Source organism: Tachysurus fulvidraco, chromosome 19, assembly GCF_022655615.1.
Source record: "Tachysurus fulvidraco isolate hzauxx_2018 chromosome 19, HZAU_PFXX_2.0, whole genome shotgun sequence".
In the NCBI taxonomy this organism is placed as follows: Eukaryota; Metazoa; Chordata; class Actinopteri; order Siluriformes; family Bagridae; genus Tachysurus; species Tachysurus fulvidraco.
In genome coordinates this window covers 6,077,970-6,101,881 of record NC_062536.1, presented here as the reverse complement: position 1 = coordinate 6,101,881, position 23,912 = coordinate 6,077,970, and the positions used below count along the sequence as shown (strand labels likewise).

General features: G+C 39.2%; 2 protein-coding genes across 3 annotated transcripts in view; one reads left to right on the top strand and one right to left on the bottom strand.

Annotated features, from left to right (window-relative positions):
* Positions 1 to 23,912, top strand: part of syn3 (synapsin III) — an 89,918-nt gene that overhangs the window by 39,269 nt on the left and 26,737 nt on the right. For both annotated transcript variants that reach the window (XM_027153897.2, XM_027153896.2), the window contains exons 5-6: positions 385 to 541; positions 1,560 to 1,649. In XM_027153897.2, the coding sequence (XP_027009698.1) occupies positions 385 to 541; positions 1,560 to 1,649 (247 nt within the window). The remainder of the gene's footprint in view (positions 1 to 384; positions 542 to 1,559; positions 1,650 to 23,912) is intronic.
* On the bottom strand, positions 1,879 to 14,226 carry LOC113647252 (metalloproteinase inhibitor 3). Its single transcript, XM_027153898.2, has 5 exons — positions 13,984 to 14,226; positions 8,023 to 8,105; positions 7,180 to 7,291; positions 5,751 to 5,872; positions 1,879 to 4,582 (listed from the first exon to the last, which is right to left on the bottom strand). The coding sequence occupies exons 1-5, from the start codon at positions 14,105 to 14,107 to the stop codon at positions 4,385 to 4,387; spliced, it is 639 nt and encodes a 212-aa protein (XP_027009699.1). The 5' UTR covers positions 14,108 to 14,226; the 3' UTR covers positions 1,879 to 4,384.

Genomic DNA, 23,912 nt, shown 5'->3' with positions numbered 1-23,912 from the left:
TCTGATGGTAGTGTGTATGTGTGATTGTGAATGTGCCCTGTGATGAGTTTCCACCCCATCCACCACCTTGCACCCCGAGTCTTCTGGAATAGACTCCAAGCTCCCCTGTGTCCCTGTCTAGGATAAGAGCAGCAGAGGATGGATTGATCCATTTTTTTGCCATCTGACTGTATTGAAGTGTGTAAGAGTATTTCAGGTCAAAAGATTTGTGACATGAAGAACGTGGATCAACAAGTTTTTTTGTGACCCACCACCACCACCACCACCACCCCAGATTTCATTCCAAACTTCATTCAGGCTGTGTGTGGGGTTAAAAAGAAAGCACACAAGGATTGTTATGTAACAATGGTACTTAATGACAGCGTGTCCTTGTTTGTTTTGCAGGTCCTTTAAACCAGATTTCATCCTGATTCGCCAGCACGCCTACAGCATGACCCCGGGAGAAGACTTCAGAAGCCTTGTGATTGGTCTGCAGTATGGCAGTGTGCCAAGTGTGAACTCCCTGCACTCCATCTACAACTTCTGCAGCAAACCCTGGGTTGTAAGTGACTCCTTAGTGCTTTACTTAACCCTTCTGTGGTGCTCTGAAAGTGTTTGTTGTAAATCATATGCATTTGCAGATATATTTTTGAGAGTTTCAGAGCCAGTGTGACTGCAGTAATCTTTTATTTCTTTTGCTTCTGTTGTATTTATAAATCGGTTTAAATGAATGAATATGAATTAAACCATTGTTCTATTTCAATCGTTTTTTGACATTTATGCCACCAAGGAGTTTATTTAGTCAAATCTCTAACTTTATCATGGAAACGTTATCTTATTGTTAATTACAAACATTAATCATAAATGTTATTTATTGTGTTTTCGGACTGAGATAAAATCAAAGACCCGTATTCATAAAAATTGTAAGAATGATCTCAGAGAGCTACTAATTTAGCTTAAAAGGTTTCTAACTAGAAACCTTATTTTAAGAGTGATTCAAAACCAATCACAGAGCAAGAAAATACAACAACTTTTATCTTAGAAAGGAGGCGGGGCTAAACCACGTTACTAGGTATGACACATTCATGTGAAGTCTGTGATTGGTTGTCCAATGAAAAAAATAATAAGAGCGTTTTTAAAATCTGGGCTTTTATCAGCCTTTAGTTTTCTATATGTTAAGATATTTGAGACTATATTATGTAGGGATTACGTTCATGACCGATCGCATTGGAGATGCGATTTATTACATCTGTACGTTATAAATGTAAATGTTAAGGTAAACATCACTAACACAGCGCAGATGTTATCTCTAATAGGATTGGTCACACAAATAATTCCTACACGATCTAATCTCTAGCAGTTTCGAGTGCTTTTTAAGGGTTAAGATGCATTCTGAATAACTTTTTAACTTTACTAGGATCTTCTCTTTACATTACCCAACATTTCTAAGTATTTCTTTGATTAATAGCTCAGAATTGCAAACTTTGTGTGTGTGTGTGTGTGTGTGTGTGTGTGTGTGTGTGTGTGTGTGTGTGTGTGTGTGTGTGTGTGTGTGTGTGTGTGTGTGTGTGTGTTTGCAGTTTTCTCAGATGATCAAACTCTACCATGACTTGGGACCAGAGAAATTCCCACTGAACGAGCAGACTTTCTTCCCTGACCACACACAGATGGTGAGTGTCCACATCTATTTATTAAGCTTCTCCACTGAATCCCAATCCACATAAGGTTCACGGCAGACCATAGACAGATATATTTCTGACTCTGATCAAAATCCAGAGTAACTGGATGTAACTGGATGGAACTAACAGTATAGGCTGATCTTAGATGAAGGTTTTATTGTATATGTGAGCTGTGAGATCTGGGCATTGATTCATACACAAGTAAGAACATACCATAGTGTACAAGAACCAACTCAATGTGTTTTATTTAGACATAAAATCTGATATAATATACATACACTTTGCCCAGATGGAGGCACGTATTCGTTTGATTTAAAGTATAAACATACATTTTGTTAAATAGGACATGTTCACAAATGCAATTTTCATTAAATCTTTATTATAAAAATATAAAAGAGAAATTAAAAATCATAACATTTCTGTAAGCTCCTACAAAGAAAAGTCATTTCCCCTTACAACTCAGTGTACACACACTCACACACACACACACACACACACACACACACACACACACACACACACACACACAAACTCACACGCCCACACAGTACATTTAAAAAATAAAAGCCTTGATTGTTCTATTAATTATATTCAAGACATGATTGACTGAAAGGTGTGTAAAACAGACAGTATAAAGTGATGGAGACTAAGATGCCTCATGTTTTTTGAATACGGATAATTACCGAGATGAATACGGTGTATTTTTAATTCCAACAGCAGTAGTTCTTTATAATCTTGAAGAGTATTTGTCTGGTTCAATTCGTTCCATCAGGGTTCCGTAAGACGGCCTTGATTTTGCTGTGGATTATTTATTTTTTTATTTGTTATGCTATTATTTTCCACTAATGTTCAGTTCCTTATGGCAAATCTTCATTGGAAATGGCATTTCATGACTGAATAGTTTCTGCTGGAGGCATCTCGGTCTCATATAGAGGAATGAACTGAAGATACTGTCAATACGGTGATGAAGATGAAAAAGACCAAACGAGAGCTTAGTAACGACGACGACGACAACAAAAATCGACGATATTTGCATCTGTCCATTTCAAACAGGTCAATATCTTTACAGATATTCAAAACTTATACCGAAACTAAAACCTCTGTTTGTACGGTTATGAAAAGACACTTTGTTAGTACCAGCCAGCTTAATTTCCCAGGAGAAAAGTACCGTCAGATTAACATGAATAACATTGCCGTCATTGTATAACAAGTGGCACAGACTTGACTTTGGGTTCTGGGATTTTGTCACCTTTTCTTGTAACACACTATGGGGCAGTTTAGTTCTCAGTTAAGATTAAGCTCAGTCGTGAATACAAATCAGTGCAGGGCAGAAAGCTGATTCTGTTCTACACCACGGAATAACGTTCATCTAAAGCACTAACTCCGAATGCGACAGAGGTTTTAGTCAGGTCGTCTTTATCTTAGCTTATACCATAAACGAGCGAGAGGAACAAATGACAAAATCAACTTAAAAATGCTCTGTTCATAAAAATAACTGTTCCCCACAAAGTGTGCTATGCGGATAGACCTGTAAAAAATATACATTATAACTCTGTTATGGTTCGTGACTATTCGAACAAATAAAACTTTGAATGCAGAGGATTATATTAGGAAAGTCGGAACAACTACAGCACAAAGTCGGAGGCAGGCAAAAAGGATCACTTATAAATAGATATTATACAGCATACATGGTGGATCTATACAGTTAATCATATCGTTCTAAATAATAAAAAAATAACACTTGACCGGGAAATCTGCTTCGGAAAAAGAGGAGCGGTATTGCTTTCGTTCATTTTTAACGTCTGAACGGATCGGACTGTAAGTATGATACTGTACTGAATATCACGGCAGATCGTTCTGCTCTACATTGTGCTGTGTTAAGTGATGCTGTGTCTGACACCCAACCTTTTCACAGTAACACTTCTGGCTTTATATATATATATATATATATATATATATATATATATATATATATAAACATAAAACGGAGTGATGTGAAGTGTCCAAATGGTTTTATCGCCATAGAGGCAGCAGTTTAGAAATCTTGTTTAGTGCAGTCTCAAACGAAACAATAAGGTGAGGTGAAAAATTGCCAGGGGTTGAAAAGAAAAAAAAATCTACAATTAAAATGTAACCATCTCGAAACTTAATCACGGAACACGAATAGAAAGTGAAATATGGCATCGGTATACATACCAATAAAGAGGTATGGAAAAATAAACACATCTTGAGTTTTAGTGTGACATGAAGAGCGAACGCATGGAGAATTTCCTAGATGTTTCTGTCTGAACCCAGTACATCGTACTGTCGGTCACGTCGTACGTTCGGCTGTACTCGTGACACAAGTTCTAATCGCTGATAAGGACCGAGAGCTGTCGATTTACCCTGATTCGTTTCCTGTCTCTCCTTCTATCCCTCTCCTTTGAGGGGATTAACTGCTCGGTCTCTGTGCGTCTCTGCAAATATGTATGTAAATATAGTATGCGTTCAAACACAGGTATGGTTTACCTCTAAAGTGCTACCACAGGCATTCATATCAATATCATTGTCATTCGGCACGTATTTTTGTCCTTCCTCTATTTTCTGTATATTTTGGAAACAAGGAAGGGAAACTTGTAGAGAGGGAAAAAAAAAAAACAATGATCGGTGTCATGGGTAGTAGAAAAACAAACAAACAAACAAACAAACAAACAAACAAAAAAAAAAAACAAGACTGATGGGATTTTTCATGGGTCCGTGGTGTTTATGTTGGTTTTGTCGCGAGAGGTCATGCCCCGGTACCAGCTGCAGTAGCCCTCTTTCTGCTGGATGCAGGCATAGTGACGTGACTGGTATCCAGGATAGCCGAAGTGTGACAGCATGTCCGTCCACAGGCACTCGTGCTTTGAGGTCACGAAGCAGGGCAAGTAGTGGCAAGGCTTAATCTATACACAGACAGGAGAATGATAGCCATTTAGATCAGATGTGGAGAAGATAATCAAGCCTTTTGGCATCAGTTCAGTGTGTGTGTGTGTGTGTGTGTGTGTGTGTGTGTGTGTGTGTGTGTGTGTGTGTGTGTGTGTGTGTGTGTGTGTGTGTGTAAACTAATTCACTCCAGCTTTAACAGTTTATAAATCTCATACAAGGTAATCAATCGCTTTGGTATTTTCAAATTTCCACTCGATAATTAAACTATTAGTAAACTTAAGACTTAAGATTTGGAGGTTGTTTTTTTTTTCTCTTAATACTTGAGGTCTAAAATGTAGTGAAGCTCCAGTAAGATATTTCAGTAACTACTCACAGAACAGCAGGGACAGTAATTACGGTCCGGTTTGATGCTTTTTATAGTTTATAGTTTGTTTATTACATTTCCTTCACGCTATGATGACTTAATTTGCCATGTACACACAAACCATGATGCCCAAACTTTATTACATTGCTTGTGTGTGTGTGTGTGTGTGTGTGTGTGTGTGTGTGTTATTCCTACGACCAGCACACAGCCCTCCCTCTTTTTAGTTGGTATGTGTACTATTGGCATAGAACCACTCATTAAATTGAATTGCTTAATTGTTTTTGCCCAAGCACCCCGTTCTACTGGGTGGAAAAGATTCTGTGGTGCACACTGTAATTTAACTGACTGAAGATTTATCTGGTTATTCAGGAGAAAATAGATCAAATGTGTGTGTGTCTGTGTGTAAGTATGTATCTGTGTGTGTTTATCTGTGTGTTTGTGTATATCTGTGTGAGTGTGTGTGTGTATATCTGTGTGTTTGTGTATATCTGTGTGTGTGTTTGTGTATGTTAGTGTATGTGTTTGTGTATATCTGTGTGAATGTGTGTATATCTGTGTGTGTGTACAGTATCTGTGTGTGTGTATATCTGTGTGTGTGTGAGTGTGTGTATATCTGTGTGTGTGTGTGTGTGTGTGTGTGTGTGTGTGTGTGTGTGTGTGTGTGTGTGTGTGTGTGTGTGTGTGTGTTTGTGTGTGTGTGAGTGTGTATATCTGTGTATGAGTGTGTGTGTGTGTGTGTGTGTGTGTGTGTGTGTGTGTGTGTGTGTGTGTGTGTGTGTGTGTGTGTGTGTGTGTGTGTGTGTGAGTGTGTGTCAACTCACCCTACAGCTGCAGCCCAGTTGGTAGCGATGGTTCATTCCTTTTTTCTGAGCGAGTGACAGACGCTCCCACCTCTCGTTAAAGTTACAGAGTCCTGTGTAAACCTTTCCCTCATACACGCGACCTAGGATGTAAAAAAAAACAATGAATGATTATTAGCGCCTCATCATATGCTGTTTGATGCACAGTAAGGGTTTTGTTCTCATTCCTCTAACCCATTACACATACAGATTTCCCTCAGGGGTTCCTTAAACGCCACGAGTCTGATATGCAGCACGTTTTACGTCCTTACTCTGTGCCATTAGATTAAACTACCTCCCTCTATGACGGATCCTGATTCTCCAAAGGTCCTTTAACAGTTATTTTTAGCTTTGCGCTGTTTGTGGCTTATCGCCTATGACAGGATCCCGAACTCTGCAACAGGTGCACAAAGCGCAGTGGACTAAAAACCGTGACCGTGCACTCGTCCCCATGAAGTAGCTTATCCATACGGCCAGATTATTTTCGACGCTCGCCTGGAACGAGATCTTATCGAGGGGCTGCCTCGAGTGGAGTGTGCCGTGTCAAAGCATGTAACATGGCGAGCAAATGCAGTGCTGTCAAATAAGGCTTTTGTTTGTTCCGAGGTAAAAAAGCTCATAAAGGACTCTGACACAAGCTCCAGACCCGATTCTGGACCCATACGCAGTGTATACTGTAAAGTTGTTGTGTGTACTGTAGAAGGAAGAGAGGTGAACTGTATAGTGTGTGATGGGTGTGAGACTCTCCAGCCAATCAGCAACAATCAAAACTGAACGTCTTTCCCTTTTCCTTATGCAAGAAAGACTCTCGGTCCTCGTTGTCAAACCGACATTCATGCAGTGGAAAAACAATCAGAAATATTCTGCTGTTGTTTGTTTTCAGCAAGTGAAGCTTTGTTTGTTTGTGACGCTTGAAAAAGATGCGGTCATGTGCTGCTTATAACACTAAAATAAGTCCAATCTGCCCTTCCTGCCAACTTCCTGCCAATTGTTAAATGCATGCAGAGAATTTTTTTTGCACTGAAAGGGCAAACCGCTGGAGCAAGTTTAACTTCTCTGGGGAATGTCAACAGTGGGAAATTTTGCCTCTTGGTCATGTGTGTAATAGAGGATGTTTGCTGTGTGTGTCCGTGTCGTTTGGTTTAGTGGGAGAGTGCTTTTAGGGCAAACAAAAGGCTGCCATTAGCGACCTTGCTTTTGTAGTGCGAGGCAGGCGCTAGACAGGGGAAGTGAAGAGCATGCAAATGGATGCTTAGTGCTGAGGCTGTGAGTCACTTATTCTTATGTCGCACAGTTCCTGTCACTCACTGCAAAATAGTTCAGCAGTAAAAAGACCTTTTTTTTAAAAACCCATCCAATCTATGGCTCGTTCTGCTGCACAGAGGTTAATGATGCCGTGACTGGAACTTACCTGTAATCAAATACTGGTATTTGTTAATGTCAAACTTGACTCCACACAGACTCTCTAAGGCGTCTGTGTAAACGTGCTGGACATGCTGGATTTTGTTGAATCCTTTGTACATCTATAGGGACCAAAAGAAAACATTAAACAAGGTTTTAGTTGTATGAAAAAAAAAATCCCACCCTGAAACACATCACACCATGGTATGGGCTTTAAGACGTGATACAAGAACCAGACGTGTGTGTGTTTCAGACGCTCTATCAACAGCAGGTATAAAAAAAACGTGTTCTTACGCTCATACTCTATTTACTGAAATAATATTCTGCAATTATGTATGATATGTGTATTATAATATGTGCATGTGAGCAGCTGCAGGCTGTAACTGTGTCAGTCTCGAATTTTTGTTGTTTTAGTTGTTTTCTCCCTATTTCGTTACAGACAAGTGAACCAAAAGCCCCCAGAAAGAGAAAAGGTCTTTTCTTAGAGCTGTGTTTTATTAATGTAATTTATTTGTCCACAATGCAACAGGAAATCCCTGTTTAGATTCACCATTCTCAGTAAACCTTGGATTGAGAGGAAGAGACATGGCCTTCAGACTGCCTCCCAAACCTCCATCCAACCCCCATATGATTTGATGAGAAAGCTATTAGCTAAGAACCTTAGTTGAGCAAGACATCTTTTTGGCTATTCGTTAAGACTGTGACAAACGACTGTGCAAGGTCGACTAGGGTTTACTTGCCAATCCATGAAATCAGCAGTATTACTATATTGTTACTACTACGAACTGCTTAACGAGCATGTTATCGCTCCAATGTAAGTTAAATAAAGCCAGTGTCATGTAGGCTAACTTGCCTTCATCTGCTTGACTGTGTAGCGCATGGTGCCAAACGGTCCATCATTCAACAACTTCTTCCCCACCACTTTGGCCCGGATCACTGCAAACAGAATCACAAAAGCACATGTCCTGGTTATTATCCTGTAGACATCTTGAGTCACGAGCACAGAAAGTACGGCTGATGTCCAGGAGCTAGTTATCGCCGAACATCAGGGATAAACAGGAATTTTTTTACATTCTAGCTTCCATAGTAGGACTTCCATAACTTCATGAAAGCAACTGTTAGTAGTTTTTGCTCATTCAGTCCTTGTTATGCACTGAGTATTTTTATAATCCTTATTGCCTTACAGCAATATGGTACAGTGAAGCTTGTTATACAGGTCTGACGACAAACTATTAAAAACACATGCGGCACGTACAGGATCTGCCAATATAATATATAATTTTGACAAAAACCATGATCTCTACCAGCCTGGATCATGACAGTGATTGTGATCTTAAAATAAGTGTCAAGAATGTTATGATAAAAAAAAAAAACTGTACGAGATCTTTAATGATGAACTATTGTATGTGTGTAAGGAAAACCAGCAGTATCGTATGCAGGGCTAAGTAATGAATTCGTGTGCAATTTATTCGTATTTTGCATCGTCAAAGTGGGACGTACTGAGTAGATGTCTCTCTGAAACAGAACTGCCTCCTCTGAGAGCAAGGAATGAGGACATGTCAATACTCCGCCATCTTGCTCTCTAATCCTGCCCTGTGCAGATGGATTAAACGCACCAGTGCAGCCGTCTAAACAGCCTCAAGTCTGTACAGAGATCTGATTTATTTGTCTTATCAGATGGACCCATATAAACAACAGCAAAATAGGGATCGTAGACAAAACATCTGGCTCGGTCCACGCCTTTCCAGACTGTTCGAGATGCCTGACGCCGTTAGTATAGGAGGCAGCTAACGTGATGGCTCATTTGCGGAGATGAATAGGCTTTTCCTGTAGTGTCTGATTATACACTGTCTCAGAGGAATATCAGCTCTTAAACACCAGGCAGCGTGTGAAGTTCACCTGCTCCTTTCAACCAGACAGAGAGGAAGAGAAAAGGGAGGAGGTGCCGGAGAAAGCTCGCAGTAACGGGGGATGTTTGTTATCTTTATTTCCCCGTAGGAATTTCCTTCCCACATTTCCTTAAGGATTGCATTCCACAGGCTAAGCCAAAACAGAACGCAGCCTGACTCCTCCTGTAAAGCAGGGACAGAAGGTTCTAGCATCTTCTTCCAGCATCACTGGTCATCTAAGCCTACCCAGTAGATCAGATAAAGTGAAAGAAATAAAGTCACTCAAAGCCGAACCATCGGCGAGATAAAACCAGCATGAGATTGGCTTTGCCTTGCATTGGCTTACATATGAGGACACTTCATTGGACATAGTGTTCCACGGTATCACAGTATCAATGTTTTAAAAGTACATTTTGTGTCTGTTTGCCTCCAGTGAGATAAAACATAGTAACTCCATCAGCTGTGTTCATTCTAAATGTTCTTGGGATTTGTATTGGTTTTAATATAACAGCATACACCTTCAGATCCCCCTCTGCCTTTATTCCAGGGCTCATTCGGTGCTTAGGGCCCTTTGAGTAAAACACCAGACCTACATACAATACATACAATGCAAGTCTTCTCAGTATGACTCAAACACAGGGAACGCTTTGACTTACCAGCTAACAAGAATCACCTATTGCTATTTGTTTAACTATGTTTACCTGTTTTGACTAAACAACCATAACTTGCCATTATATTGCTCTGCCAAAATAGCTCCACAAGACCTCTGAAGATGTGCTGTGGTATCTGACATCAAGATGTTGGCAGGAGATATTTTAAGTCATTAAGTCATTAAGTTGTGAGTTTGAGCCTCCACGGGTTAGACATTTTGTCCAGCACCTCCTACAGATGCTCGATCAGATTGAGATCTGGGGAATTCCTACTGTAGGTCAAGGCAACACCATTATTACAGCACTATTTGTCCTGTTCCTCAAATCATTCCTAAACATTTTTGTGGGACGTGACGAAGGGAGGGACCGTAATCCTGCTGAATGACGACGCTGTCATTAAGGAAGTATGTTGCTATGAACGGGTGTACTTGGGTCAACAAAAATGTTTAGGTGGTTGTGTCGTGTCAAAGTAACATCCAGATGAACGCCGGACACGAGGTTTCCCAGCAGAACATTGCCTAGAGCATCAAAGTGCTTCTGCCTTCTTCCCATAATGCATCCTGGTACCATCTCTTTTTAAGATAAGTTACGAACATGCACCTGGCCATAAACATGATTTAAAGAAAAACGTGCTTCATCAGACCAGGCTATCACTATCTAATATTGCTCCATGGTCCAGTTCAGATGCCCATTGTAGATGCTTTCTGTGGTGAACAGAAGGCAGCATGGGTACTTACATTTACGGCATTTAGCAGACACCCTTATCCAGAGTGACTTACAACTGAGCAACTGAGGGTTAAGGGCCTTGCTCAGCAGTGGTAGCTTGGTGGACCTGGGGTTCGAACCCATGACCTTCCAATCAGTAGCCCAACACCTTAACCACTGAGCTACTGATTACCCTGATTAATACTTAACTCCATTCAGGAGGATACATGGGTCTGCAGCTACACAGCCCCATATACAGAAAACTATGAAGCATTGACACCTTTCAGAAGCTCAGATGGGCTTGCCTTTTCTCCCCACATGCATCACTGAGCCTTGAGCATCCATGACCCTGCCGCTGATTCACTTCCATGGACGGCATTTTGTAGCTACTACTCACTGCATAAAGAGAACACCACTTAAGACCTGTTATTTTGGAGACTTCTTACTCTAACGGTCATGATAGTAATACGACATGGAAAACGTCCTGTAAATGCAAATTTTTAGGACATGTATAACGTATAACACACAACTAGATATTTTACACACTCTGAACTTTTTATATTTTAATATAAAAGCACACTTAATGTGGACCGTTACTGAGATTTGGTGGACTGCCTAAAAAAATACAAAGAGGACATAAAGGGAAAATCGATGATTTGCCACCTTTTGACTTTCAGGCTGAATGATGATCCTTGACCTTTTCCCTTGTATTTGAATAGGTTGTGTGTTGCCTAAAACGTCTAAATGTTCCACTCTTCACTTGGCTTTGATCCAAACTTGCATGAGTGCCCTTGCCAGAGACGGTCCATATTTGGTGCAGTCCGGTCTGAATCACATCGCTGCACACAAAGCCCCTCTCTCCAGCACCTTGGCCCGGATTCTTTAACATGAATTAAATCTCCAAGACCAAAGTGTAGGGCAAAACACTAATCTGGCACACGAGAGGTCTTAAAAGAAGAATCTCACATTGAATAGACTATTTCAGTCACCTTTAGTTGGTGCACAAAATCTCTCTCTCTCTCTCTCTCTCTCTCTCTTATTTATTCCAGCACTAGAGATGCACCCTGAAAGTCAGACGATTTATTACTACAGCATTTCTTTCAACAGATGTTTGAGTGAAGTTATGTTGGACAAGAAATATGTTTACGCATGCAAAGAGGATGCATGCTCTGATTCTACTTTTAGTGCATATGAAAAAAGATTTAGAAAAAGAAATAAAAAGCTTATGAATATATTATATTTTGCTTTTCTGGTAACAAATACTGCTATTACAGTGCTAATGTAAATAGTTATACTAGCTGGGCAGTTTGTTAAACTTAAATCTCTGTAGGGAATTTGTTATTAATAACAGAAGGGATTTTCTTCTTGTATGCTAGTCGTTGCTTGCAGCATCACAGACAAACTGTTGTTTTGACAGGCAGATTAATCAGCAATGGCTGTGACCATGTTGGAGGAAATTGGGCCTGACCAGACAGCTTCAGCACTAAGGTTACCTAAAAATAACAAGTGCCAGGATCCGCTTGGTGTTTCACAAGGAGCCCTATGGAGCATCAGCGGTTAACCACAGTCGGAAAAATGTTCTCTATCATAGGGTTAAGAAATGGAATACTTCCTGTTTTCTTGGTCATGACCTTTTAGCTGGGTTTGCAGAGAGAAACGTAGGAGCGAGCGAGACGCTAGTAGCGCTAAACACCTCACACAGAACCTGGGACACTGTTGTTAACATCTTCTGTCTCTTATACTTTGTTTCTGACATGTGGGTCTTTATTAAGTGTGTGCGTTTATTCTTATCGAGTTGTTATAGCTATTAACCTATTGAATCGAATGGGTTTAATCCAAACTTCAATAACTCAAAAACAAAAAGACAGCAATGAATAATGTCTTTTTATTTAAACTTCTTCTGGTGGAAAGTTCAGGAAAAAAAAGCACCATAAATAGCCAAAATATCATGCACCACTATAATGAGCCATTCTTTTTAAAGATTATATTATGTTCATAAAATAAATCTGTACTGAGGGAGTCAGTGAAATTTATATTACAGTTAAAAGGGTTCCTTGGCTGTAAACAGCTTCAAAAGCAGTAAACGTGTACATGTTGGAATTTGGTCCTTTTCTCCAGGTTATTTGCACCAAGTGACAGTTTTTGAGTATGAAGAACACACATATAGTCACAATCCTGCTGGCAAACCTCCTAACACAACTTTAGACTTTATGGGGCCAGGATTTCCTTTTTTTTCATTAGAGCGTTTTCTCTTAACTTCTAAGCATTTAGACTCCTTTAAAAAAGGGTCAGAATAAATTCTTTGGATGGCATTTGGAGGTTTCTAGGATTGTAAAGGAAAAGCATCACTCTGTTGTAAAGGTCTATGGACTGGTTTTACACATGATGAGTCTGTAGGTTTTTAATAAAAACTCTAACCCTGCGCTCACACCGTAGTATTGTGATGCAACAAACTGGCCAGAAGCCATTTTTAATGTGCACTAGCGACTGAGAGTGAAGCAGCTGTTAGCCATGAGAAGCATGTGGTCTGAAAAACTTCAGCTATGTGCTATGTTTACGTTTTTCCAAATGATGTAATATTTTATGTAAAAAATTTTTGTAAAATCAAAATATTGTTTTAGGATCATTCTCTTAAATGGTGCCCAATGTGGATGACTTTTCCAGACTCTTGATTGCAAGGGTGCATTTGGTTCCTTTGATACTAGAGTTATTTCTCCCTGAAATAAAGTGCGAACACGAGATTTTCTGAACCATGAGCTGGTCATAATTCCAACTAGCCGTTAGAAACTTGCTTGAATTCAATTCACGGTAGAGACGATGGAGTATGTACTCTTAATTTCTGGTGTACGCAAATCGTTCAGCATCTGAGATTATAATCTCAACACAATTCCATCCATGCGCCTAAAATCTGATTGTCATGGCTTAATAATACTGTGGTCAAAACATTAAACAACTAAAATAATATCATCTTAAAATCAGTTTACTGGTTTATAAAAGTTACTATCTGTTATAACCTGAATGCAAGGATGGATTATAAATTCCCAGCACTGCTTGTTCAGTGTTCCATTGATATGCATTTCATTGACATGCATGTGTTGATAAAGGAGCACCAGACTATTGTGGCTGGCACTTTAGTCGCACGGGTGTGACACAGGTAAGATGCTCGGCCCGCTTTATTTGTTCGGGGGAAGACAAAAAAAAAAAAAAAAAAAAAAACACGAGCGCGCACTCGCTGTCCGTGTTGCCATGGCGACCGTTAACTCTTCCCTCCCTCCGGCTAAAAAAACACGCAACTTTTCCTAAGTGCGTAGTGAGCGAGTGTAGTGCGTATGGATGCGTTTGACGCGTCATTTTTTTGTTTCTTTTCTTTTTAACAACCTGCTGAATGCATCTCGCACAGCAAAGATAAAATAAATAAATAAATAAATAAATAACACAGATTCTACGTGCAATAAACCCGGCGCGTGTCTTTCTGTACCGTGCATTAACTTTTTGTGTGTCCTGTAACTTTAGTTTTAATTGCACACTAAAGTTACTATTAAGGGCAGAGAGACAGAAAGCGCTTCTTACCGACATCCGAGCTGCAGAAGGCGTCCTGCGGGTGCGAGACCGCGCACGAGCAAGCTTCCAGCTCGTGAACGCGCAAGCTGCCGAACACGTACAGCAGGCTGAGCAGCTGGTAGACGGATCTCATGTTCTCTTCTTTGTTTTATTCGCGTCGAATCGGTTCTTGTCTTTCTCTTTCTCGCTCTCTCTCTTCCTTGTGCGCGCGCGTCTGCTCGGGCTGAGTGAGTGCTCTGTGTGAGCGCGCGCCGCTTGGGTTATAGTTGGCGCAGCTGTGTAACGCCCCCCACAGGCGGCGCGGCTATCAGCCAATCACAGCGCTGATGATGCCATTCCAATTAAACACGGCATTGGCATGACGTAGTGTAAATTAACTACACAACTTTCTCTGGGGTTTGGAAATTGTGGCATGAAGGCTACACACCTCAGAGTGCATAATAGTGAAGTTTGTTACCCTACACTGTGTGCACTGTGTCTCAAATACAGCAAACATGGTGGAACATTTCAGCTCCATTACTGTTACATATTCATACCGGTATACTATGTGTTGTAGACTGTGGAGTGGGAAGATGGGCGGATAAACCTAACAGCCTTAACCACAAAAAATACCATACTGAACAGTCAGATATGAATTATATATATAAATAAACATTACAGTAGTACAGTGTATTATATTATTAAAAAGATTATGTAGTATATATATTATCTAGTAAATATATTATGTGGTGTATATATATATATGTATATATAGTAGAAATATATTATGTAGCTATAAATTTTGTGTTCACCTGAGCATCACACCCACATGTGCTTCCTAAACATCTCATTACAGATTTATTGCCCCAGTGTTTGCTGTCATTATTTCTATGACACAGAATAGACAGACTTGAGTTAAACAGTTTTTTTTTTATGTGACTAACTATATTCACATATTTATTATACTATGGTAAAATAAATAAAAGTCCCAGGTGGAAAAAAAGTTTTACAGCATGAAGAAATTTATCAAGACAATTAAAAAAAAGCTAAACAGATATGAAAAAGTCTATAAACTGTGTACACTTTATACACTGTAATATATATATAACTGAAGACATTGTATTATACATATAGAATTGTATATTTTGTAATGTACTGCATGACACCCCCAGTGTTGCCTCCCCCCCCGTGTCCCCCACTTTTTGTGACCCTGTATAGGCTAAGCACTATAGAATATAGTTTGTGGTGTTGTACAATTTTGGTAAAACTATGCTGATATGTAGTCTGACACACTTCTGAGGAAATGCTGTGGGAATTTATATATATATATATAAATATATAAATATATATATATTTTTTTTCCTATTAAAAGATTCTCTGAGGCTATCCTTAACAACCTTCAGCATTTAATTGGATAAACAGATCTCGGTATTTGTATTTGAGACTGAAATTTTGAGATTTGCTTCAGGCAAAGCAAAGAAGAAAAGTGTTTGCACTTTTTTCATCATTTGCCACATTACTATTTCTATTCTTTTACCATTGCCTTGAAAGCAGACTCCCGATAAGGTAAATTTGCTGTGACCAAACCCCCCTTGAGCTTCTGAGAACCGGAAATTCTTGAATTAATCAAATTAGCTTTAATCCTTTTTTGTTTTATATAAGTGGTTTGAAGAGTAGAGCAGATAAATCACTTGCTTATATCACTAATATCACACCAGCGAGTGTGATCTGTGGCACTCGACCTCTGACTCTTCGGCTCTCACATTGATTCACTCGTAGATTTGTTGTGGTTTTTAAATGGTGTGGAGGAAGGGAACATGCTTTAACTTGGTTTTCATAACTTATGCTTGGACCTTATTTTAGTGTTGCTGAGGAATGTTTGAATATTAACACTCGTGTACACAATGCTGTGTGAGTTCAGGGGAAACAACGTATAAAGTGTCTTCATCCTGGGTTTTATGTATGTTAATGTATTAATTACTGTGTCTAATGGATCCAGCATTAGCAGGGCAAGTTGGCTCTCCATGTCTGTTTCAGGTTTGGATTTAGATCTATGGCACTTGGCAGATACCCTTATCCAGGGCAACTTACAATTATCACCTTTATGTAAATTAATGCTTAAGGGCCTCACTCAGGGGCCCATCAGTGGCAGCTTGGTGGTCCTGGGATTTGATCTCATGACCTTCTAAACAGTGGTCCAACATTGCAACCATACTATAAACATGGCTTTCTTATATTTGTGTATATCACTATTCTGGCATCCAACATCCCTGTTGTTTTCTGTCATTCTTTTCTTTTCTTTTCTTTTCTTTTTTTTTTCACTTCAAACCCAACAACCCATGATGGAGCTGCTTCATTCAAACGATTTCCGGAAGCATGCACCATTGTGCGAGCAGGAAAACAACTCAGGAATGTTCTACACCTTCTTCATCGTCATCATCATCTTCTTCTGTCTCATCTTATAGGCTTCTCTGACTTGTATAAACCTTTGTTGCAAATTGTCCTTACATACATGCCTTCTGTGTGGACATAAGTAATGTTTCCTGAACCGTTCTGAGAATTGTGACAGTACCGTAGTAACTACCATATCGTATACTGTACTTTTAAAAAAAACACGAGGCAGCATGAATTGAATAAGCAGGCTCAATTCTGAGAACGTTTTACCTTCTAATTCCCATTAGGCCATCTCTCTCACATATGACCCGGCTCATTGAGAAGTACAAGAGGAACTCAATGGTACGTTGCCACATTCAGATTGTATAATTGTGCAACGCAGATAACTTTGCAAAACGATCAACAGCAGTTGATGCTCATGCTTATCAACATCATACAGCAGTTTCCTCACTCATGCTGTGTTTATTCTGAGCCCAGCTTCTCATGTACATTTTCTCTGACTGTGAATTCCTATTAATGTTCAACATTAATGTATTTTAATTAAAAAAATACATTAATGTTCAATGTAGGTATTGTTTCACATTATTTCTCCAGAAATATCTTATACGTGTGCAACACATTGCATTTAATCAGAAATCAGCATAACTTCAGCATTATTACTATTACCTGAGTGCCACAGAATATCACAGAATATATGAATTAATATTATCTTACTTCCGAGACATAGATTTACACTGCTGTCAATGGTTTTATGTAGACTATAGACCCTGCACATCATTTGTCTGTGAATCACTGTTTATTATCCAGACACACGTGAAGTTAAGAAACACCTCAGTACCTAATACAAAAAAAAAAAAAAAACATTTTAGATCACCTTTCTTATTACACAAACCACAACTTATGATTATGTTAATATTATATGCTTCCTCGTAGATTCCTATATTTTCCCTGAGGCATCAATAAAGTCCATCTTTCCATTCGCGTCTCCATATTTTCACCCATCTTTCACTCCTATTGTATTTATATTTAAATGTACCTCATGTTAAGTCATTGTCAATCATCAGTTTCTCCTCTTTTTTTTTTTTTTTTGGATAATTATATTGATATTGATTATGTAACGTGACCTTTTAACGAGGTTTAACCATGTGTCAGCTGTAACAGAGTTGAAGACCTGACTCAGTGTGTAACTGTAAGTAATTATTGCAACATTGAACTTTATTGCTGTGCTGCAGACGGCCAACGATATTTCAACAACGTGTGAGAAACCGAGTGCAAGGAAAGGGTACTGCATTTAGAGTTTAACGGCATGGCTTAACAGATGCAACATGTTTTAATTAGCTTTCTAAATATTTCCTAGATGTCATTTACGGAGTAATAGAATCAAGAGTGACGTTTCAGGCCGATTATCTTGAATCTGTCACTTACGCCAAGATGGCGTTCATGGCGCGTCAGCCCTGTTCTTCATAATATTCCTCTTGAAATTTTACTTACAATTATTCCTGCCATTATTCACCCACCTCGGCTTTCTCCGTGTGCCAGCAGCACTCGAGCTGGATCGTGGAAGGCATCTTTGATCTCCAAGGCTGCTTTTGTCTGATAACATTTAGTTTTTTTTTTTACATAAAAACACCATTCCTAAAAAGGCAATTCAGGCGTATCCCAGGGCAACAGCCCCCACAAAAGGAGCTCTCCAAATTAGAGAAGATGAAGTAGGTTAAGTAGGATGTCAGATCAAAACCAAACCACTCGGCTTCAGCTTTCCGCTCAGTCTAACATTTCTCCTGTACCGGACTGTAGTCCGCGGTCAGAAATGCCATACATGCTGTATAGCTTTATCATGTAAGACTGTGACGAGTTCCTGAGGTGCGACAGCACGGAAACGTCCGAGTAGACATATGGTGATGTTGATAAGATGGAACGAAACCTTATTTTGTGTATTGAGCCACAATCAAGGGTTCAAAATCAGGTTAAAAGAACAAGCTCTTTTTTTCCATTGCAACACCAACTTTACATCCAGACATTTAATATGTACGCAACTGTATGCTGTATTATTCCTGGGGTTCAGGACATTCAGAAATGTATGTGTGGTCCTGTGCAAAAGACACCATTTATATGTTTTAGATAGCTAGAGAGAGAGAGAAAGAGAGAGAGAGAGAGAGAGAGAGAGAGAGAGAGAGAGAGAGAGAGAGAGAGAGAGAATTACTCCATTGACTTCCGTTCATACACATGTGAATTCTGGAGACAAGAAACCCAAGCTGAAGAAGTTCAGCTCTATTGATCTCTGACCTGCGAGTCTATAACATTTGTATGAAGACGTGTGACCAACAGAATATCGACACACTACGATGTGACCTCTTTAGAAAAGTCAAAATGGAGGAAGCACTGATTATAGTGGTGTCGCACCTTCCCATTTTATACAGCGCAGCTTGCGGTGTTATTGCGTACAGGAACAGACGGTATATTTTAAACTTAAAACAAATATTTACTGCTGTAACATTCTCACATACTGTACCACAGTGCTTCGTGGTTAGTACAAAATGACTTTTGTATTATATTCTACATGACATGTGGATGAAAAAACCCAGTACATTAGTGGGTGATGATATATCTGGTTGCCGCCCACATACGCAATGATCTCAGGAGAAATTTACAAACTGGAGTCCATCCCTGAACATCTGTCACAGCTGTATCCTCTCTTACAAATAACCTATAGATCTGTTTTTACTCTGGCAAGGGCTTCGGCTTGCTTAGTGTTATCCGTTTTTCTAATTTATTTTGTTTTTGCTGATTATAGCATTATATATAATGTATATTTTTATTTTTTCGTAAAATAATCACTTTTCCCGTCCTTTTTTCTTTTTCTAACTGACTTAATTTCTCACTTTATTTTATGATTAACGGCTAATAAAAAAACATTTCATTGAATTTCATAGGAGAATTTTTTTATACTGTATAAAGTGTATTATTATTATTAGTAGTAGTAGTAGTAGTAGTATTATATAGTATTATTGATGGAATGTGAATGTATTGTCTTCAAATGTATTCAGTTTTTGTGTAACAATTAAGACTGTGGTCTGATCTGGAGGCATCCCAAAATTAGTCTCATCTACTTCCAGTAAAGTGTGGGAATGGCTTCAGTGTGGGAGTGAAGAATAACCAGGGGAAAGACAAGGCCAAACAGCAGGGAAAAATGACAGGGTGGGCAATAAGGACCTAAGGGAGGAAGAATAAGTGCTAGTGACTCACCGCCGTGAAAATAGTTCAGGTCAGGGGGTAGTGGGTTATATGCGTCAGCCCCCGGAGGACTGGAGGTGGACCTCAACAGGGATCTCAAACAGACTAAATATAGACATGGGCTTGGAATCTCCCTTGTTTGTCTCATTACTCAGTTTTAGGCTGTGCATTATGTCATATAGGTTGAAAGGTTTTATACCAATCAGTGTTATAGTCATAGTTAGAAGGTTTATAAGGTGGGTCCATCATAGACGTCACACCGATGGTGACAACATAAGAAATATTGTGGTGCACTCAAGGGTAACATTAATATGATAAAACAAGTGCACTGGGATCTTGGATTGAAATTGTTTTGCGTAAAACATCAGGGATCTGATCTCCGTGGAAACATCCTTAAATCCAGCATTGGAGTATGGTCATTCATCTAAAAATACTATCTAATGCAAATTTTTAGCTCATTTTTTGTTGTCTTTGTCTCTTTCCATTAGTCAGCAGTCACTCTTCACCCACATCGCTAACCACCCACTGGGTGTATTTAAGGTCACTCAGATGAACAGACTGTTCAGTTTGGGTTTTACAGACAGGAATCCCCTTTGTGCGCCTCAGATACGTGCACTATAAGCCTGGGAAAGAGAAGACCCCATGCTACTTAAAGGCATCATCATCAATACTGATGGGAACGTTTGGAGTTCTTTTATGATTCTTAAACTTTCTCTGCCCTGTTAGATTTTATTGCATTTTACCCATGCGTTTATTTGGATGCCTTTTTTTAAACTGTTATGTCTTTTCAGGCTAAAATTTAAACAGAACCTTCCTATCTTTATGGAAATCAGTAGGTGTATGTAAGCATTGTGTTGACAGAAGTGGACATGGTTATGGTTCCAGGCTCTGTTAATGGCTCTGTCGTGTACCGTAAACACTGAAATAAAAGAGTATGTGGTCAGTCAGATTTAAGAAAACATATTAGTTATATTATTATATTATTTACCTGCATTTAAACAAGCTTGTAATGACAAGATTTAATGATAGTATTAACGTAAACCAGGTACTCGTTTATCGTGGTTAATGGGGACCGGAACTCCTCGCGATAGGTGAAAATATGTGAAGTAGCCCTAAGTTTGACCTTTTCACTGATGGTCATCATCTTCATCTTCCTCTTCCTCTTGGGCTCACTAGAGGAATCTTTCGCAGGGACACGGTGCTTAGGAGGCATCGTAAGGGCTTAACGAAAAGGTAATTTCGAACACAATACGCGAGACACTGCTGACAGCGTGAATGAGATACAACGAAAGGAAGAAGCTGGGAGAGGATGCGATGATGCGCAGCCAATCAGCTCAGATCTCGTGCCGGGAACCAATCATATGCCTTGTCTGAGTGCCCGTGGGTATGTACAAAGCCTCTGAGAGAGTTTCTCTCTTTGTCTGGCATCCTGGGAAACCGTTTTTATTTTTATTTTTCGATGAATATTTTTGAAAAATCAGCGATGCACCGAGGCCGCGAAACTTGAACCGAAAAACTTGAACCGCGAAGTGGCGAGAGATTACTGTACATGGTGAAATCTCGTGAGGATGTTGGTGCTCATAAGAGCTACAGTATAACTATTGTGTTATACTAATAGAATAGTCTAGCGGTCATGTGTCTGTTGTAAAACACCAGTGTTGTGGGATTGATTCAGGTATCTGGGTTCAATGTAATTTAGATCTTTGAAAATATGTGAGCAAGCCATATTGGATCTGCACAAATGAGTTGTGTTAATGTTACTCACTTCAATCACATGGAACCAGTGTGCACATTTTAAGTATGTAAATACAACAGGCTTTTTTTAGTGTATAGGGTATTGGGATTTTGCCAAATGATGTAATGTGATTATACGGCATCTTATTACACGTTCAAAAGCTGTCTGGTAATCTTTTATTTTCTTTTTTTATAATATAAAGCTCCAGTGATTTCGCCAGAGTTTTGGAACTGGAGAAGATGAAGGTGTCACCTTGGTTTTATTCTGGGATACTAGAGAGCTTCCTATCTCACTGTAACAGGGGCCCTGAGCAGGGAAACTAACCACAAACCGTGTGGGCACAAGAGGTTTATTAGGGTCTAGGATTATTTTAAAGGTTATTTAAATGCTATTCATAGATGCTGTAAACCTGATTTATGACATACGATGAAAGATGTTGGTTCGATAATGACGATGTGATAATATGTGACAGTCTTGAACAAGTGTTCACGTTATGACTGAGTAATATAAACTCAACTGAGAAAAGATGTGCAGTTCTTCAAGGGATGATCTTCAATACACAGATCTTATAGGTTTTACTAGATCATGAATTAATCAAGTGTTCTACACGAATCATAATGTAATGAAGCGTTTATCGATCTTACCAAATATTTGCGACTTAGTTGTTGTTGACAGAGAACATACAGTACACTTGCTTAAAGTTCACTGCTTCACACTGTTTCCCTTTTACAATACGTTGACTCCATAAGTATTTACACCATAGTCAATTTATATATCCCTCTGTCTTATACTACACCCGTTATGTTCACTTTATAAGTTGCATTTCATTGAAGTGAACCAGAATGAACACGATTGTTAATAATATTAACAGCATTTATTCATGTATGTACATTATGATGCAACGAAAACCCTTGGAATGTCTCATGATTTTGATTTTAAAGGAATCTCTGTATTGTAAATATGTCTTTAAAAATGGACGTACATGAACAAAGCGGTTTATTGGTCAGGACTGAAGTAGATCCAGGTAGATCCATGGGATTCTGGTCCATGTCAGGGCACCATGCACCAGAGCTTAGGTTTGTCACGGGGAATTCAGGAGCAGCAACGTTACCATGAAAATTAGCATTCCCTTTTAGTTTACCCCTTGTAAGCCTGATACAGAATTTTGTATCTGTCACGGATTGACACAGGCGACTGCGGATCCATGTGCAGTTACTATTTTAATACGCAAAAACAGGAAACAAACAATGAACAAGCAGGCAAAACAGATCAGAACACTGAGTAGGACAAGGAACAGGAACAGAGACATAAACAGACAACATACTAAACACTAAACAACGACTCACAACCGGGAAGTGAACAAAACAGAGTACATATAGTGAACGAGAACCAATCACAAGACGGAGACAGACAAGGACTAAGACAAAACACCTGGGGAAGAGATTGAATGCAATTAAATGTCCGTGGTAACAAATAGGTGGGCGGGGTCAACAATTAACATCAGGGAATGACAGCAGACAGACACAAGGGAATTATTATTTTTTTTTTTTTAAGATTGGCCAGAAATGCATGATTTTACTGAGGCTTTTTTTCAAAATCTTTGTTTTTTGTCACAGAAAACAAGAAAACTCGAATCGGTTTAACTGCAAGCACAGGATTCTTTTTTTTTAAACTCCTAGCAGTGAAAACATATCTGTAATGACTTTCTAGGAGAGCCGTACTCATGTTCACACATGGGAATGGAAGAGAGATTTGGCTGAACGTGTGTCGGCTGATGGCGTCTCGGCCCAAATCTGCAGAAAATGTACTTTGCTTTAATGTCTGCCATCAAAAAATCACAGAATCCTCATCACAGAGTGACTGCCTTGTGTTTAAACACACTTTATGGTTACTTACTTGCTCACCTCCCAAGCTCTGTAGTTATTATTGCCTTAAACATAAATACAGGCTCATATAACATCACCAGAGACTGACTGTATACACAATAATATTTGGTCCCAGACGATGCTTTTGTCCTAGACTGAAAGGAAGCCATAGGTGTCTTCTTCAGATTCGGTGCTGTTTCACCAGCCCATAGTTTCAAACAGAACAGTCTCGCATGACTACAAATGTATACAAAATATGGTTTAGTTATACCAAGACCACTATACACTTCCTGGCAGGACACCATACACAAATCCCACAGCAAAGAGAAGCTATGGCCCCAAAAATAGGCCATGATGTCTGGATTTGTGCTTAACTCTGAAGAGGTCACAAGTTCTAAGTAAGGGAAAGAAATAGCACTTTGTGCCTACTGTTATTAAACCTTATTAGACCAAATTACTTAACCACCTGTTTACACATGGCTGAAAAAACTGGAAGCTGTCACACATTTTCAGTAATATTCAGTATACTTTTGAGATTGCTTAGTCATCTGGTTCATACTAACTAACTTCCTTTACACATTAATTACAGTGACTAATCTTCTGACCAGTCATTACTGATGAGCAGATTAGGGTTGTCGGATCTGTTCTCACTTTATTACTTCGACAAGTAAAGAAAATACTTCCAGGTGTTTCTCCATCTCCAGAACACGCCATTTCTTAGGAATATTCCA

What these genes read in the sequence shown, in the direction of transcription:
- LOC113647252 (XM_027153898.2), bottom strand. Translation starts at nt 14,107, where the DNA reads ATGAGATCCGTCTACCAGCTGCTCAGCCTGCTGTACGTGTTCGGCAGC. An exon ending in CTTCTGCAGCTCGGATGTCG is followed by an intron (nt 8,106 to 13,983) that starts GTAAGAAGCGCT and finishes TTCTGTTTGCAG; the next exon opens with TGATCCGGGCCAAAGTGGTG. An exon ending in ACACAGTCAAGCAGATGAAG is followed by an intron (nt 7,292 to 8,022) that starts GCAAGTTAGCCT and finishes TGGTCCCTATAG; the next exon opens with ATGTACAAAGGATTCAACAA.